We start from the raw sequence: 18,846 nt of genomic DNA, 5'->3' as shown, positions 1-18,846 counted from the left end.
TAATATATCACATTATAAACAGGCTCTTGCTAAACTTTAGTGCTTCTCTCTAATTTGGTATTCAGAAACCCCGCATATGCTTATGTAGCACTGACGATGTCGACCTTTTTATGCAGTGAGTGTTGCACGACGAAACTTATGTCTTTTTCAGCTATTAGGCATATGGTGATAGTTGCATGGTTGGTTGGTTGGTTGGTTGGTTAACGGCGCACGGATTGTATTATACCGCGATAACATAGAGCCCGTGATAATATAGAGTCAGACTGTGTTGTATGCATATTGAGACCATTAGTATGATGTTGTAAGTGAAGAATCGATTGTTGAGAATAGTTTAACGGTTGGTTTGTTTGTTTGTTGTTTAACGCCGCACTCAGCAATATTACAGCTATATGACGGCGGTCTGTAAATAATCCAGTCTGGACAAGACAATCCAGTGATTAATATCATGAGCATCGATCCACGCAGTTGGGATCGATGACATGCATCAACTAAGTCAGCGAGCCTGACCACCCGATCCCGTTAGTCGCCTTTTACGACAAGCATATTCACCTTTTACGGCAAGCATTGGTTGCTGAAGACCTATTCTACCCCGGAATCTTCCCGTGTCTAGTTTAACGGTACAGCAGCAGCAATGTAACTAATGCTTCACGACTAAGATGTTTCGTAGTCGACTGTGTATATATTACCACAATTGTTATTTCGGCTGTCTTTACAGACGGTTACCCAGTCTCTTGTCACACGCAGTCGCATTAGCCAGCCAATCAACTCGCCGCAGCGGCCAGTGACAGACAGCGGGAAAGAAGCCCGAGCCTAGTGCTCCTTGAAACTAGCCAAGCGTCACATCAATTCATCAGTCTTTATTTTTGTACTGAAGAGGCCACAGATATACATGTAGAAATTATTTCAGAATGAGTCATTTTTTACTAAACATCATTGTATGATAAATAAACAGTGACAATTGTTGCAAGGTAACTCAGTCTGAGGAATTAAGCAGAGATTTAAATTTAAAGCCATTGGGATGGACAAAGCACTAATCATGACATATACATATTTCTTGATCCTACTGTACATGTAAAAGACGAGGCAAACTTCACAATGTTTCTGGAACCTTTTTCCCAACCATGCAAAAGCAGCCGTCAATATCTGTAAACTCAGGCTCGATTTCGGGTCGTGTAACTGCGTACCAGGATATTATCTCAATCCCAACCTTCTGCCATGCTGATTTCAATTCATCACTCGACATCCCAAAACATCTGAACGTCTTTTCTCCAACCGTGTAGTACGTTCCTCCCAAAGATCCGACCACGACAAGGCAACCACCAGGTTTCAGCTTGCCGACCACATTCCTTGCGCATCCTTCATAAGAGGCCAGGTCTGTCGCAACTGTCTCAAGGCAGAAAGATGATGTGATGATGTCGACAGAGGAAAGGAAGTTTGGCGTAAAGGGGTTCTCGTTCCTGATGTCACAGTGTAGAATCCCCAAAATCTTGTCTCTAATGCTTGTCGCTCTCTCAGGAACATCAATCTCACTGTTAATAGGAAAAGTGTCATATTTAAACAAAAGCTACAAAACCTTTCCAAAATCAATAGCTAAAGGCTGAGTCCATTGTAAGATCCCTCCTATATCATAAGCATGTGTTTATGCATAATTATAATATAGTGGAGATACCAGTTGTTAGAGACCCGTGAAGATTCAGGGGTAGAATAGGTCTTCAGCAGCCACCTCCTTGTCGTAAAAGGCGACTAACAGGATCGGGTGGTCAGGCTCGCTGACTTGGTTGATGCATGTCATCGATTGCGTGGATCGATGTTCATGATATAAATCACTGGATTGTCCTGTCCAGACTCGATTATTTACAGACCGCCGTCATATAGCTGGAATATTGCTGAATGCGGATCGGTCTACTCTGCATGTATGTTGATGGACATGTCTGCAAGTAATGTTGTTGTCACTTGAATATATAATACAAGACACAAACTGAATACATAGACATCTCCCACCCCTATCCAAGGAAGCTGAGTTACCTTTACCTTTAACATGGACATAGAAAAATGTGTAACGCACACAGTAAATTGTCCCCATTATATGTTATTTTAATGTCGAAAACACAAAACAAATAACAGAATACCCCTAGCATGAACAGCATGACGCAAGGACGATGTATTCTCTTTCGGTATTTCTGCATAGATATAATTTTGGTAGACCTTTCGAAATCCATCCGAGGTCATCAGAAATGTCCATATGAATGGGGGACCGCCTCCGTGGTCTAGTGGTAGAGCGTCCGCCCGGAGAGCGGAAGGTCCGGGGTTCGATCCCCGGCCGCGTCATACCAAAAGACTGTTGAAAGATGGTACTTGTTCTTACCCTGTCTGGCGCTCGGCATTAAGGGGCTAAAACAAGGACTTGTCGGCTCGGAGACAGTATACTGTGTCTGAGTGGGGTATTCATGGTAAACTGCGGCATGGTATCCCAGTGGGCTAGCACTATAAATCGGCATCAGTCCGGACTAGTACAAGCAGCACACACACACACACAAGTGCAATATAAGTTCAATAATCTTGGACACAACGTTAAACCCAATTTCAGCTCACCTCACCTCACCATATGAATGGAAGTATATTTCATTTTCAACTTTTGCATAACAGCATTAAATGATGTGTCAAGAAGGATGAATTTGTAATATTTGACACTGATCAAGTCCTTGGTTTAAGTTGTTTTTTCTTTGATGTTATTAAGGGAAAACATATTATGGAAAACAGTTCTACAAGTTCGCTTCTCGTCATTGGCTCTAACCCGCTCAGCCACCGAGGCGTCCACAAAAATGGAACTACGGCAACTTTTACACATTTTTTAACACACTTCAGCCTGGAATCAATAATGAAAGGTTTTGTTCGAAAAAACAGCCAATAATCTACATCGCACCTTGATCCTACTGTAAAATATGTCTAACAACAAACATCCTATTAAAAACATTGGTGCCTGATATTACTTCTGTCAACATTTGCAGACTGATGTGTCACGAGAACCATGGAGCCTTCTTTACCATGCTTACAAATATAACTTCTGTAAATGACTATGACGATTTTCTGCGTTTACTGTTTCTTCTGAATTTCTCAAGCTCACCTCCATATTGAATCTATCATTATCTTCTGACGGTTTCATGGAACCTACTTTTCAAAATATTGTTATTGTAATATATATATAATTATTTTTAATGTCCTAAATATGAGTGAGTGAGTTCCCAACGCCGCTTTTAACAGTGTCCAGTTATATCACGGCGTGTCAGCTTAATTTGGGAGGAAAGCCCGAAGTGATGCAGGTCTCGGACGTTTACCACTTCGGTTAAACCCACGAACACGGGTATGGTGCTGACAAAGCTAGAAACATAACTGGGGCGAACCGGGATTCGAACCCACAATCATAGGTTTCTGGCGTGCCCAACTCTGCAACTCTGCACAGCGAATCGCGGCGCCTTAGTCGACTGGGCCACCCGTGCCCCCTCATTAATATGATTTAGTAATTAAGGCATACATGTGAAATCAATGCATCCGCTTTCATATTAATCAAACTTGACTTGCCTTTTCCCTTCAAGTTTGAGTACAAATTCAATGCTTTTATCAAAATGGGATTTCAAAGACCCATGGTGCCACTGCTTTAGGAGTTCCCTGTTTCTCGGGCAGAATTCCGACAGGAAGATGTTGTCACAGTGTTGTGCTGCACTGATGAGGCTGAGTATTGATGGACCTGTGCCGATGTCCAAGAGCGTCTTCCCTTTGATGATACCTGCAAAGGGAGATAACACACGTATTAGAATAGGTAGTTGGACCTTTTTCTCCCCGAGGCCAGCATTACTATGAGCTTTGTTTTTTTGTTTGTTTGTTTGTTGTTTAACGCCGCACACAGCAATATTCCAGCTATATGACGGCGGTCTGTAAATAATCGAGTCTTGACCGGACATTCCAGTGACTGACATCATGAGCATCGATCAACACAATTGGGATACGATGACATACATCGAACAAGTCAACGAGCCTGACCACCCGATCCCGTTAGTCGCATTTTACAACAAGCATATATAAGCTATATTTCTGAGGTCATATTGCACTGCTCGTGACTACATTCCATTTAACAACATGTATTTTAGCAGTATATCAGTTATATCGCGGTGTGTCAGCTGGGTTCCGGAGGAAGAGATGCCTTTGTCGTTTACCACTTTGCTGAATCCAATGACCACGAGTATGGAGCTGACAAACCAAGAAACATAATTAGAGCAAACTGGGATTCGAACCCATACGGTTCAAATTATGATAGTTGATATTCATGTCTATTCATGCACGTACATGTCTACACACGTCGTCTAATGATGGACCAGTTTGATTTAACAGTTGGAAGTAAAAGCGACAGAACCCTTTCCATCTCTGCTAACAGCAGAGTCGATTGTACAATTCCGACGCTATCATGCGCATTTGTTAATGTAGATACCAAGTGTTCGCGAAAAGGTGAGCGTACCCTTCCCGTCGGTGTCACCCATCATAAACACATGCAAAGAACACATCCTTACACTGGTGAAGGAAAAAGGACGAGTGAACGGTAGATATGTGAACACAGTTCATATTTCAACCTGTCAAAATAAAGGGCAGATTATTTCCAACATTCAACTTTTTCTCATCTTATGTAGAGTGAGTTTGGTTTCGCGCCGCTTTGAGCAGTATTTCTGTATAAGAGAGGTTTAAGGGATGAACGAGATGAAGATCTAAGGCGTTTGCTCCTTTGGTGAACCCCACCAGTGGTTGCATGGTACTGTCGAAGCTAGGAAGATTACCAGAGCGAGCCCATGCTCATAGTTTTCTGGCATGGCTAGGGGACGGCTGGGTTACTTTTGTACCAGTGTTTTATATATGTTTTAATATAACATTGTTACCATCTCTTGTTGTAAAAAAAACATGTTCAAAAGTGATATTTAGATATAGATTTTCAATAACTGAAAACAATATTATCCTGATTACTTCTCAATAACATCTCGCACTATAAAGACATACTGCCTTTGCACGCCCTTCTTGATGTGAATGTTTCTGAAGTTGTGTTAGCAGCACAGTGCTAGAGCGTTCACTAGTTACGCCAAAGAGTTTGGTTCGATTTCTCACATGGTTACAATATGTGACACCAAATCCCGCTGTTCATCGCTATGGTATGGAAGGTGAGGTGAAATTGGGTTTAACGTCGCGTCCAAGATTATTGCGCTTATATAGCGACGTGTGTGTGTGTGTGTGTGTGTGTGTGTGTGTGTGTGTGTGTGTGTGTGTGTGTGTGTGTGTGTGTGTGTGTGTGTGTGTGTGTGCTTGTACTAGTCCGGACTGATGCCGATTTATAGTGCTAGCTCACTAAGATACCATGCCGCAGTTTAACATGAATACCCCAGTCGGACACAGTATACTGACTCCGAGCCGACCAGTCCTTGTTTTAGCCCCTTAATGCCGAGCGCCAGACAGGGTAACAAGAAGTACCATCTTTTAACGTCTTTTGGTATGACGCGGCTCTCCGGGTGGACGCTCTACCTCTTGACCATGGAGGCGGTCTGGTATGGAAGGAATATAAGTAAAACCTCACTCACTAACTCTATGCTTATCTAAAGTCCCCCACGCATTTGTTCACATCCACTTCATCTAGTATAACTAAGTAGACGTCTTTACATTCTGTTTCCCTGTACAAGTCACACAATACTTTTAACACCAAAATACACAACAGCAGTATTCACTGCACTCACCATTCCGTTATTAATGGGCATTCAAGCATGTGCTACACATATAATTTACGAAAATATTCACATTAAGGGTTCGATCCCCGACCGCGTCATACCAAAAGACGTTAAAAGGTGGTACTTGTTGTTACCCTGTCTGGCGCTTGGCATTAAGGGGCTAAAACAAGGACTGGTCGGCTCGGAGTCAGTATACTGTATCTGAGTGGGGTATTCATGTTAAACTGCGGCATGGTATCTCAGTGAGCTAGCACTGTAAATCGGCATCAGTCCGGACGAGTACAAGCAGCCACATGCACACACACACACACGTGCATGCACGTCGCTATATAAGTGCAATAATCTCGGACGCGACGTTAAACCCCATTTCACCTCACCACCTCATCACATTTAGATGGCAAACGCACAGTCAGACTACAACTTTCTTCCCACGTCCCGAGGTGGCAGATATTTGTGTGATGGTGGTTGTATGTGTATAGACTCGACAATAGAAGGCAGAAGAGGTTGTTGCTTGGAGATGCACTACCAAAGATTTCAAATGAACCCCCAGAACCGCCAACGACATCCTGACGCAAGAGTGAGCATACTATACCCATCCACCTGTGCTTGTCAATATAAAGGTAAATATAATTTTACACACATGGTATAGTTCACTTGATATACACGCACATATATGTGGTGTTAATTTAATTTGTTTTAATAAAATGTATTGGTAATTGATATACAGAAGACCATTACACCAAAACACATGTTTAAAACAAATATCATATTGCTATTGAACATTACACAAAAAAACATGTTTGGAACAAATAACATATTGCTATAGTTGTATGACAGGTGCAAGAGACGTCAAGGTCATTAACGTTGAAGGCTTCTACATCTCTGAAACCGATGCCATCCCTGTTACGATGAAGAAGTGTCATCTCCCAGAGAGGGTGAGTAACCAGATAGCAGCGATGCCAACATTCCACATCCTGTTCCGGATTAGACCAGCCTATCGACTAGACTTAGTCACACCTGTCTCTTGTCAGGGGTACCGTGAAGATCCGGGGTAGAATAGGTCTTCAGCAACCCATGCTTGCCGTAAAAGTCTACTTTGCTTGCCGTAAAAGGCGACTAACGGGATCGGGTGGTCAGGCTGCCTGACTTGGTTGATGCATGTCATCGTATCCCATTTGCGTGGATCGATGCGCATGACGTCAATCACTGGATTGTCTTGTCCAGATTCGATTATTTACAGACCGCAGTCATATAGCTAGAATATTGCTGAGTGTGGCGTAAAACATCAAACAAACCAATCTTGTCAGGGAACACTCCGGGGAGAATTTCCTTCTGATTACCAACAAACACCAACCTAGTGAACAACTGCGTTGTATATCTTCCTTGTAACATATCATTACTGTATTGAATAAAACAACGGGATTTAAATAACACCTGGAACAAAATTGATACGACCCTACGTACCCTACGTACCCTACGTACCCTACGACCCGCACAGCGACAACACATGCACCTGTGATTGTTTTCGTAAACTGGACAGGGGAGAAATTCGCAGGAAGGCTACTGCCATTAGTGTACTACGTTGTGACACCCGATACAAAGTCGCCTTCGTGCGAATAACCCTAGGTTGTAGCCACTCCACCTTGATAACGGTGTAAACATCTACATCGAAACGTCGCTAAATACAGTAAACTGCGGTTATAACGAACTAAAAAGGACTACTAATTTTAGTTCGTTATAACCGTAATTCGTTATAAGCATATATACAGCATAACAACAGCACATAGTCGGGACTAAAAAGTTAGTTCGTTATATCCGTTAGTTCGTTGTAAGCGTGTTTGTTATAACCGTAGTTTACTGCACAATGAACCTGAAGTTGTTATATATTAAGTTGCGTATTCTTAAGGAACGGTAACTTTTGTATTATTTTTGTAGTGTGGCAAAAGAAATAAGGTTAGAACCGGATTTGTTACCGGAAACAAATAGATTGGAAAGGAGTACACCACAGTTTAAGAGCAGACACATGTCTTAACCGCCAGGGACTTAACAATAACACAAATGAATTTATTCAGTCATTGCATTATTCGCTGTTTAAATAATCTGACACGAATTTGAAAATGCATATGGCCACAAACTAGCGGTCTTACCTGAGGCGTAAGCGTGGTGGAAGGCGGTCAAGTTTAATGACGTTTGTAACCCACGGGTTGTGTTGGGGTTTGGTTCTTCAAAGATTTCCAGGTAAGATTGGGGGTCAAAATCTGCAGTGTAGTCTTCAGTGTATTGCAGTCCTTTATCCGTCATCGTTGGTTATTTAAGTTGTTGGAAACTGAAAGAATAAGACAATTCGGTATGACTCGTTGAGATTTGTGATGTACAAAATCTTTACACACCCATTTAATCTGAATTTGTTTCGTAGGAACTGTTGAAGTAAGTCAATACAATGTATTTGGTTTCATAACGCAGTGTTATTTACTGAGTTACACCAATCGCCTTCGCAAGCACTCACCCCCCCCCCCCCCACACACACACACACACACACCCACACACACCCCACACACACCCACACACACCCACACACACACACTCACACACCCCCACCCCACCCCACACACACACACCCAGACACACCCCCACACACACCACACACACACACCCACACACACACCACACCCACACACCCCACACACACGCACATGTATAATATACCGAAATTATTTTATATATTTCATAAATAATTTATTATTGAGTATTATTTCCTATATATATTTTATTATACTAAACTTTCGATTTTCTTACATATAAAAAGAAGTATGAGATTATTAGAACAGTAATAGTGACTAATTAAACTAATTTAGGAATGTAATAGATAATGTCAATCGTCAAATTATTGACCTAGGTCATTTTCAGTTATACCAGAACGCACGTAAACAGCAAGACATTGCGGTTGATAAGCATATACCTATATTTTATGGTCATGGGTCATGACCCATCTCATCTATACACTCACAAGCTTTTCGGGCACTTGTCTTTACTACAAATGTGGCTTCAGATACTTACAAATTTCTTACTAAACGCGTTACAAATCTAGGGGCTGGTGTATTTGTCACAATATAAATTGCTGATATTAGTAAAAGCGACAAAACATTTTCCGTATTCATAAGAAATATCTCGATTGTACGACTTTGACTGTATCATGAACAGTTGTTCTTGAATCACTATCTGGTAGTGATCATAGTGATCAATGATCATATCCCACCGCCCTCACCGGTGCAAATTCAGGTCAATTATTTTCCTGCAACAAGCACGGGACCCGTGAAGATCCGGGGTAGAATAGGTCTTCAGCAACCCATGCTTGCCGTAAAAGGCGACAATGCTTCTCGTAAAAGCCGACTAACGGGATCGGGTGGTCAGGCTCGCAGACTTGGTTGAAGCATGTCATCGATCCCAATTGCGTGGATCGATGCTCATGATATCAATCACTGGATTGTCTGGTCCAGACTCGATTATTTACAGACCGCCGCCATTTAGCTTGAATATTGCTGAGTGCGGCGTTAAACAACAAACAAACAAACACGGAAACATATGGTACAAGTCAATATATGGAATTGCATCGCACATCATTATTTTGGTCAGTGATGCGTCAAATTTGGAAATGGGGGGGGGGGGGGGGGGGGACAATAGTTGCCCAACGGGTCACCTACTTCTTGCCTAAATATCCTATCCCTAAATTTCACTTACAGTCGAAACCCGTTGTGTCGACCGTTAAATAATTCGACTTATCAAGGGTTCGACACATTTGGTTTGATCTTTTCAACAAAATGAAAAGTACAACACCGAGTATTTAATGTAAATAACATTCATAGAATAAAAACAAGAAACAGATACACGTAGCATACATGGATCTATCTTTAAGCATCAACTGGTGATACCATGATATACTGTAATTAGATGCGAGACATCCGAGTTGGAGACAACGCGATTCGAGTGTAGATGTTATCTAGGAGGTCGTCCAGCATTTGACTTATTGTTTTCAGGAAACATATGCTTTATAGTTTGTCAAATTGTCCTGAGCTGTGAAGATCGAGATGTAAGCATATCAATGGTCACCACGTTAAGCGACAAATGCTCCATGGTTCGAGCCATGAAGTGTTTCCTAAAGTTTGTCTTTTGTGGGACCGGAATCTACAGGTAAACATACATGCAATCTTTTGATCAAGACATCATGATTTAAGATAATTTCATTTCTCGACATTAATAAATATGTTATTGATATATTTCTAATTAGACACGAAAAAACATTTCAGCAAAAGTTATCGATAAGGATCCTTCTACAGGTTCTACCGCTTGGCATTCCACTTACCTGTTTGGTCCGATCTGAATTCGAGTAACGCATGCACGACATGGCGACATTTATAGGTTGAAAAATAAATATTGATTAACTAATATTGTCATTTGAGTCACAATTAGCGCAATTCACAATACATGTGGCATTCATTCCCAAACCCCCGACCATCAGCTGGCCAGGAAGGTATATGAGGAGGAACAGCAGATCATTGGACGGTGGGATGGTTAGAAATAGGACCCCCAAATATAGTCAATTCAAATTGAACATTTCTTGCTCATTAAATTAATGTTGCTGATAGTTTTCGCTTCTCTGTCCAATGCATTATTTTAATTATTTTTTTGGTGTCGTTTTTAATAATGTTTTATAATTGCAGGACGGATATTATTTACAATATCGATTCAAATACGTTTTCATTTTGGTCATCCGTTGAAGTGAAACCTTACACAAACACTGAGTCTACTTGTTTATTTTTTCAGTACATATGCCTGTTTACTTTTATTGTACTTCAAATACGATACGTTGAGATAACACGCTATATTATTTTTTGCATTAAAGGCTGAGTTAAATACGACTGTTGTTAAAGTATAAATGTATAGTCCAAGAATGGACTCCTGTGATGGTTAATACCATAACTGACGACAGCATATGTACTGTACAAACCGAACGTTAATTGAAGATTGTAAATGCCAACAATTGCATGCCATTAATGATACACCTTGAGTAAGATGTTGTGACATTCACTCTCGACAGTTAATTCACAGTACGTCAAATACCACAAATCGTCGATTATGATAAGGGTCAAAGGTTTGATGACTAAACGACCTGTGTCATGATATAATAATGAAGTCTCCTCCCTCGTGCGGATTTGGGACCCTTATGCGTGTCGTGAAGTGGGTTCGAATCCCAGGTGCGACCTGATTCTCATCCCAGGTGTGTCAGCACCTACCCGTGGGCGTGGGTTTCATCCAGGTTTGTTTGTTTGTTTGTTTGTTTGTTGTTTAACGCCGCACTCAGCAATATTCCAGCTATATGACGGCGGTCTGTAAATAATCGAGTCTGGATCAGACAATCCAGTGATTGACATCATGAGCATCTACCCACGCAATTGGGATCGTTGACATGCATCAACCAAGTCAGCTAGCCTGACCACCCGATCCCGTTAGTTGCCTTTTCTACGACAAGCATATTCACCTTTTACGACAAGCATGGGTTGCTGAAGACCTATTCTACTCAGGATCTTCACGGGTCTTCATCGAGATGGTAAACGTTTAAAACCTGCATCACTTTGGGCCTTCTTCCCACATCAAGCTGACATGACATGATATAATTGAAATATTATTAATAGCGACGTTTAACCCAACTCACACACTCACTCAGTCACTCAAAGTTGACAAATATAACACATGAAGCCAGTTCACACGTCTTAGATTCGTTATGCCAGTTACTGTATCCTCAGTTGTTCCCGAATGTCTGCCATGTACTGACAGATACCTTAGTTTCAAAACGAAGTTGCGTTTCTGAAATAACATTCATTATAATCATTTATAGAGTTAAAGTAGTCAGCAGTTAAGAACTGTGTTTGAATGACGATGTAAGCACGAAGACTTACAGTCTTACAGTTACCAGCTGTCGTAGCGCACACTGAGACTTGAACGGCGCTCGACAAGTGGGATAATTCCTCATCAGTTTCAAAGGGTAATTTATCGTCAGGACACACCAATAACCCTGATGACTTGGCAACTTACACTTGTCTTGTCTTTATGAGCACATGGGGAAAGGAGGTGAGGTGAGGTGAAATGGAGTTTAACGTCGCGTCCAAGATTATGCGCTTATGTAGCGACGTGCATGCACGTGTGTGTGTGGCTGCTTGAACTAGTCCGAACTGATGCCAATTTTAAAGAGCTAGCGGGCCTGTCCTTGTTTTAGCCCTTTAATGCCGAGCGCCAGACTGGTAACAACAAGTACCTTCTTTCAACTTCTTTTGGAATGACGCGGCAGGGGATCGAAACCCGGACCTTTCGCTCTCCGGGCAGACGCTCTACCACTGGACCACGGAGGCGGTTCACGGAGAAAGGAATGACCAACAGTATGTCATAACTTTGCATGCGAATTAAATATGTTGTAGATTTTATTTATACTCTATAATGAAACAATTGATACATGAAGAAATTCAGCCTCTTTGTGAGTGTGTGATCATAGAGCGTGTATCCAGGCACGTATCTTCTGTATGAGTGTGTGATAATAGAGCGTATATCGAGGCATGCGGGCTCTGTATTAGTGGGTGATCATAGAGCGTATATCCAGGCATGTACCTTCTGTATGAGTGTGTGATCATAGAGCGTATATCCAGACATGTATCTTCTGTAGGAGTGTGTGATAATAGAGCGTATATCTAGGCATGTATCTTCTGTGTGAGTGTGTGATAATAGAGCGTATATCCAGGCAAGTGTCTTCTGTAGGTGTGTGTGATAATAGAGCGTATGTCCAGACATTTATCTTCTGTATGAGTGTGTGATCATAGAGCGTATATCCAGGCATGTACCTTCTGTATGAGTGTGTGATCATAGAGCGTGTATCCAGACATGTATCTTCTGTAGGAGTGTGTGATAATAGAGCGTATATCTAGGCATGTATCTTCTGTATGAGTGTGTGATAATAGAGCCTATATCCAGGCATGTAACTTCTGTATGAGTGTGTGATAATAGAGCGTATTTCGAGGCATGTATCTACTGTATGAGTGTGTGATCACAGAGCGTATATCCAGGCATGTATCTCCTGTATGAGTGTCTGATCATAGAGCGTATATCCAGGCATGTATCGTCTGTATGAGTGTCTGATCATAGCGCGTATATCCAGACATGTATCTTCTGTATGAGTGTGTGATCATAGAGCGTATATCGAGGCATGTATCTTCTGTATGAGTGTGTGATAATATAGCGTATATCGAGGCATGTATCTTTTGTATGAGTGTGTGATAATAGAGCGTATATCGAGGCATGTATCCTCTGTATGGGTTCGTGATAATAGAGCAGGCACCTTGATATGTCATATGCTGTTGTTATGATAGGCCTCATTCAAACTGATTTAGATGCGCGTAACATGAATTGGCTAAGACAGACATAATGAATCATATTCAGTCCTTCAAATGTGTAAACCCTGTATCATATTTCATTTATTTTGAGTGTTTTGGCGGATATTATGGTAGTCTATACGTAAATAATTTTATTAAGGTTAGTCTATATATAAAATATTATGTACATTGCCATGGTCACGAATGCAAATGTTTTTTTGTGGAAATTGTTTTTGTAGAAACCATTATCAAGCACAAGCCTTTCAGAAAAGACAAATTATTTCATAGTTCAATGAATATAATAGATATATCTGAAGTCTATCCGCTATAATTGACATATCAGACTACCGTAGTCCTATGCTATATATATATATATGTGTGTGTGTGTGTGTGTGTGTGTGTGTGTTATGCTATTTTATATGTACATGGTGATTATCATATTTCCAGTTTCCATTGTGGAATGATTGCCATGTGCTATCAATCTATGTTGCAGAATGAATCCAACATAACTTAGAGGTAAGAACTAAGTTCCAATACTAAATGAAAGAAATATTATCGTATACATTTTAAATAAGTCAAATTAATTTAAATCAATGTTTAGGAAAGTTGCATTAAACTGTGACAATAATTCTGGGCAACTGTTTTATTGTTAATGTTTTCTATTGTTTAATAGTAGAAGACTTATCATTATGCACTCATAAATCGACATCTGCATGTATGTCTTCATAACTTCAATATATTTTCAGATTTTTCTGTCAAACGATTCTGAAGGGAGGGTTTCTACAGCAAGCTGATGGTGTGCTGTCAGACAGAGCCAGTGTTGTGGGCATCAGTATGAGAACATGTACATGTATGTGCATGTGTAATAAAATATTTGTGGAACTTTTATCTCTGAGGGGTACTCTGTATATAATCTAGCAGGGAAATTTTAGCACAACTTAATGAATGCGCCTTGGAAACCAGAGGCTACACAAGCAACTCTCCACAGCTGATTGATGGCAATAGATACTGCATAGTCAAATAAATGATCTTGTTTAACTCGCCTGTTCAACCTCTAGCGAATTCTCAAGGATGCTAGGGCCTTTCTCTCATCTACAAAACTGACCACATTTATATATGTAAGGGAGAATATTGAGATCAACAGCCCTTTCGTGCAAAGTAGTAGCAATAGTAAAGCCTTTGTTAGCCATCACACCATCACCTGGTTGGCTCAGAATACAGGACAGAAATTACACCTGTAACCAAACATGATACAAATTCCACAGCACCATGAGGGGCTATACATGGAGCCTTTGAGTGGGCGGCTAGTTTTGTAATGAGAATAAAACATAAGGCAGATGGGATTTGATTTTTGAATTCAGTGCTGTCCAGAATGACTCTTGTTGATTCATAGGTCAGTCAGTGTGGTTATCAACCTGGTCTCACAAAGGTCATATGGACAGAGATCCTAGCACAAAATACAACAAAGAGTTGAAATGTGACAACTAAATCTGACAGCCAAATCTTGTTTGGGGGTACCAAACCTTAATCTTACAAAAATAACAATGAACTTTTCACCAGTCAGCAACATGGTCTTGGGTTTTCCAGCCAAAGAAACAGTGTCCAGTAACAGTATTCCAGTTATATCACGGCGTGTCAGCTTAATGTGGGAGGAAAGCCAGAAGTGATGCAGGTCTCAGACGTTTACAACTTCGGTGAAACCCACGAGCACGGGTATGGTGCTGACAAACCTAGAAACATAATCGGGGCGAACCGGGATTCGAAACCACAATTAAAGGTTTCTGGCGAGCCCAAGGGAGGCAATTTCTGCACAGCGAATCGGGGCGCCTGAGACGACTGGGCCACCCGTGCCTCCAAGAACAGAAATAGGTACGTTCAGAACGAAATTGAGAAATCAGTAAAAAACAACACACAACAGCAATGAACAATCATCAAATTATATAGAAACACACAGGATGAGGTTTACAATTGTACAAAGGCAATGAAAAGGGGTCAAAGGTGTGGCAGCAGCAATGTTTATAGGATCTCCGTTCCAGTGCAGAGTAAAATGTGGAAAACAGGTTCAGTTGTGAAAACAAGGGACTTCATAAGTAGAACATTGCAATCAGGAAACACATATTTTGATTAAACTACAAAGGTATACCTGGCCGCCCTATATTACAGTGCATAGACCTCATGAGCTGAACCCAACGCAAGACGATGGCTTTACTGGTACATGCTCACCAAAAGACTACTTGGGTATTTTGAAATGAAATAAGAAACACAATACTATAATGTAGATATTTTCAGAATAAATCAGAATTAACTACGACAAAATAATTGTCAAATACAGCATGCTCTTGAATGTCTATAAGAACGTTATATGTATTTACAACACCCTGAAGTAAAGCAGTTAAGTAAGGAAACATTTTCAATACATACAGAAACAACCACATACATGCAGATATACTCTGAGTTTATTAACTGGCCTACACGAGGAAGGACTGTAGAACGTAAGGGTCCAACGACTCTCTTTACTTTAATAAGAAAGTAATTTGCATTGATCAATTGAATTAAGAAACAATACTAATGGAGAAGAGTACCATAGTCATAGTCAATGGCAATAACTACCCGAAATACGGGTGAGTTTGAAATAGGGTTTCACGTTGCGTCCAACATTATTGCACTTATATAGCGACGTGCATGCACGTGTGTGTGTGTTGCTGCTTGTACTAGTCCGGACTGATGCCGATTAATAGTGCTAGCCCACTGAGATACCATGGCGCAGTATAACATGAATACCCCACTCAGACACAGTATACTGACTCCGAGCCGACCAGTCCTTGTTTTAGCCCCCTAATGCCGAGCGCCAGACAGGGTAAGAACAAGTACCATCTTTTAACGTCTTTTGGTATGACGCGGCAGGGGATCGAACCCCGGACCTTCCGCTCTCCGGGCGGACGCTCTACCACTAGACCACGGAGGCGGTCACCTGAAATACGAACCTGTATGCACTTATGGTTCTGTAATATCACTTACGGCTTGGGAAAACACATCACCATTACTCGAAACCTGAAACTGCCCCCTTTGCCTCACTTGCGACATAATTATATGATCTTCAATCTTGGCCATGATTTGCATTCACATTGTCAAATTGCAAGCACAGATATGTCACAAACGTTAAGTTGCAATAGCATTCTGCAGGTGAAATCTGAAATGTGTTCATTGCATTGGCACATTGATAAAGTTTTCAGTGCGTTATCAAGCACAGGGTCATATTTTCCTGAGTTATGTTATATTATATAATCTCTTGCGAGCATTGTTCTTTGCTGATTCGAAGAATAATTCGAGTGTACTTTTGGCCACACCCTGCTATTAACCATATATAGTTTGAATATTGTTACATTCAATGGTGAAGATCCGGGGTAGACTAGGTCTTCAGTAACCCATGCTTGTCGTAACAGGCGACTATGCTTGTCGTAAGAGGCGACTAACGGGATCGGGTGGTCAGGCTCGCTGACTTGGTTGATGCATGTCATCGATCCCAATTGCGTGGATCGATGCTCATGATGTCAATTACTGGATTGTCTGGTCCATACTTGATTATTTACAGACCACCGTCATATAGCTGGAATACTGCTGAGTGCGGCGTTAAACAACAAACCAACCAACCTTCATAGCCAACCGGTGCCTTTATAATTAAACTTAAGGTCGGATGGTTACAAACCATGGCGCATTGTCAAACATTCACTAGCAATGAAGTTGGTCTCTTTTTTATTTTGACACTGCGCATTCCTACATGTACATAAGACCCTCCAAAATGCATTTCAATTTGCGTGGATCGATGCTAATGATGTCAATCACTGGATTGTCTGGTCCATACTTGATTATTAACATCAAATGGTCTCAAATCAATGGTATGGTGCGGACAAATATCGTAACGTATCGGGGGCGAAGAGCTACCTCCAACTGGGCCAGAACCAGTACCCCTGGGTCCAGTGCTAGAACTCTACGCCCAAAGATGTCCCACATATGCTCCAGCGGGTTCAGGTCAGGAGAAAAGTTGTTACTCCGCGGGAATGATGTGGCCTATCATTGTCATCCTTGTACAGAGGGCGCCCGGGTGGCGAGTGAGTGGTTGTCGAAATGCTGCACAACAGCTGGGTGCAGGATGTTACGAATGTACCCATCACTATTGAGGTTGCCTTGGATGGTGACAAGATCCATCTTATAATCGTGTGACAGGCAACTCGAAACCATTACCGAGCGGGGTCGTAGGTCTCATGTCCCTGGGTGTATAGACAGTACTTTATGCATCATAACCCACAATCGGCCATCCGTGACATAGAGCAGGAATCTTCTCTTTTCGGAACAATGGGCTCTTCGCCATGTCCTCAGATTCCAAGCCCTCCTTGCCAGACACCATGCTAAACAAATTCTCCGATGATAACCGGCATGGAAGGGTCGCATGATCACCCTTCTGGACCATTCCTGCCGGTGTCAGTCGATTCCTCTCTGTTCTGGTGGACATCCGTCTATTGGGTAACCATTGGCTCTTCAGAACAGCAGATGCTGGAAATGGTTGACGACGTACAAGACGAAGCAGGGCCATGTCCTCACGCCTTGACGTCACGCGAGGTCTTCCTGGCCGTGGGGACCGCCTCCGTGGCTTAGTGGTAGAGCGTCCGCCCGGAGAGCGGAAGGTCCGGGGTTCGATCCCCGGCCGCGTCATACCAAAAGACGTTAAAAGATGGTACTTGTTCTTACCCTGTCTGGTGCTTGGCATTAAAGGGCTAAAACAAGGACTGATCGGCTCGGAGTCAGTATTCTGTGTCTGAGTGAGGTATTCATGTTAAACTGCGGCATGGTATCTCAGTGGGCTTGCACTATAAATCGGCATCAGTCCGGACTAGTACAAGCAGCCACACAAACACACACACACGTGCATGCACGTCGCTATATAAGTGCAATAATGTTGGACGCGACGTTAAAACCAATTTCACCTCACCTCACCTCACCTCCGGACCGTAGGAGATCCCGAACAGCATAGGCTTGCCTGTGTTTTCGTTCCAGTCTGCTGATTACGGTATTAAAATGCCAAAGATGACGCCCTATGCTTTTGTGGGTCATGTCTTTCGAATGCATTCCTGTAATACGCGCCTCTGATAACCTTCTTCGTACCATGTTCACAGATAATGCTTCAGTAATGCAAGACGGTGACGTCACATACCCTCAACTGCGGTGTACAGGCACTGCATTTTTTTTTAAAAAGCATGGGTGGCGTGCTGCATGGCCATCTGCGATGTGACGTCAGAGTTGCCATTGTACTGTCCTATCATATCAACGGAAGATATTGATATATTCATCACGAAATTTTCAGTTGTTGCGAATAGGCATATTTCGATTTAATTTTTTGCGGGGTGCTTTTTTGTCTTTTGTGTTTATAACAGTTATAAACGACAATGCTGATAATTACATACCCCCCCCCCCCCCACACACACACACCCCCCGTACCTTACTACACCGCCACCACACCACCACCCCCAACCTCCCCCCCCCCCGTACCTTACTACACCACCACCACCACCACCCCACCCCCCCACCCCCAAACCCCCCGTACCTTACTACTACACCAGAGTTGAGCACCAGGATAGCACCAATAAGAAGAGACAATAAACTCCTCGGTAAGTCGTCCA

General features: G+C 42.0%; 1 protein-coding gene across 1 annotated transcript; it reads right to left on the bottom strand.

The window, feature by feature from the left end:
* Window positions 1-877: 877 nt before the first annotated feature.
* LOC139477855 (indolethylamine N-methyltransferase-like) lies at window positions 878-10,239 on the bottom strand. The gene is made up of 4 exons (XM_071260290.1): window positions 10,117-10,239; window positions 7,904-8,082; window positions 3,580-3,784; window positions 878-1,529 (listed from the first exon to the last, which is right to left on the bottom strand). Exons 2-4 carry the CDS (start codon window positions 8,055-8,057, stop codon window positions 1,091-1,093), a joined length of 798 nt encoding a protein of 265 aa, XP_071116391.1. The 5' UTR covers window positions 8,058-8,082; window positions 10,117-10,239; the 3' UTR covers window positions 878-1,090.
* Between the last annotated feature and the right edge of the window lie 8,607 nt (window positions 10,240-18,846).

Source organism: Haliotis cracherodii, unplaced genomic scaffold, assembly GCF_022045235.1.
Source record: "Haliotis cracherodii isolate W230 unplaced genomic scaffold, xgHalCrac1.p SCAF_36, whole genome shotgun sequence".
NCBI lineage: Eukaryota > Metazoa > Mollusca > Gastropoda > Lepetellida > Haliotidae > Haliotis > Haliotis cracherodii.
This window is presented reverse-complemented; position numbering and strand designations above follow the sequence as displayed.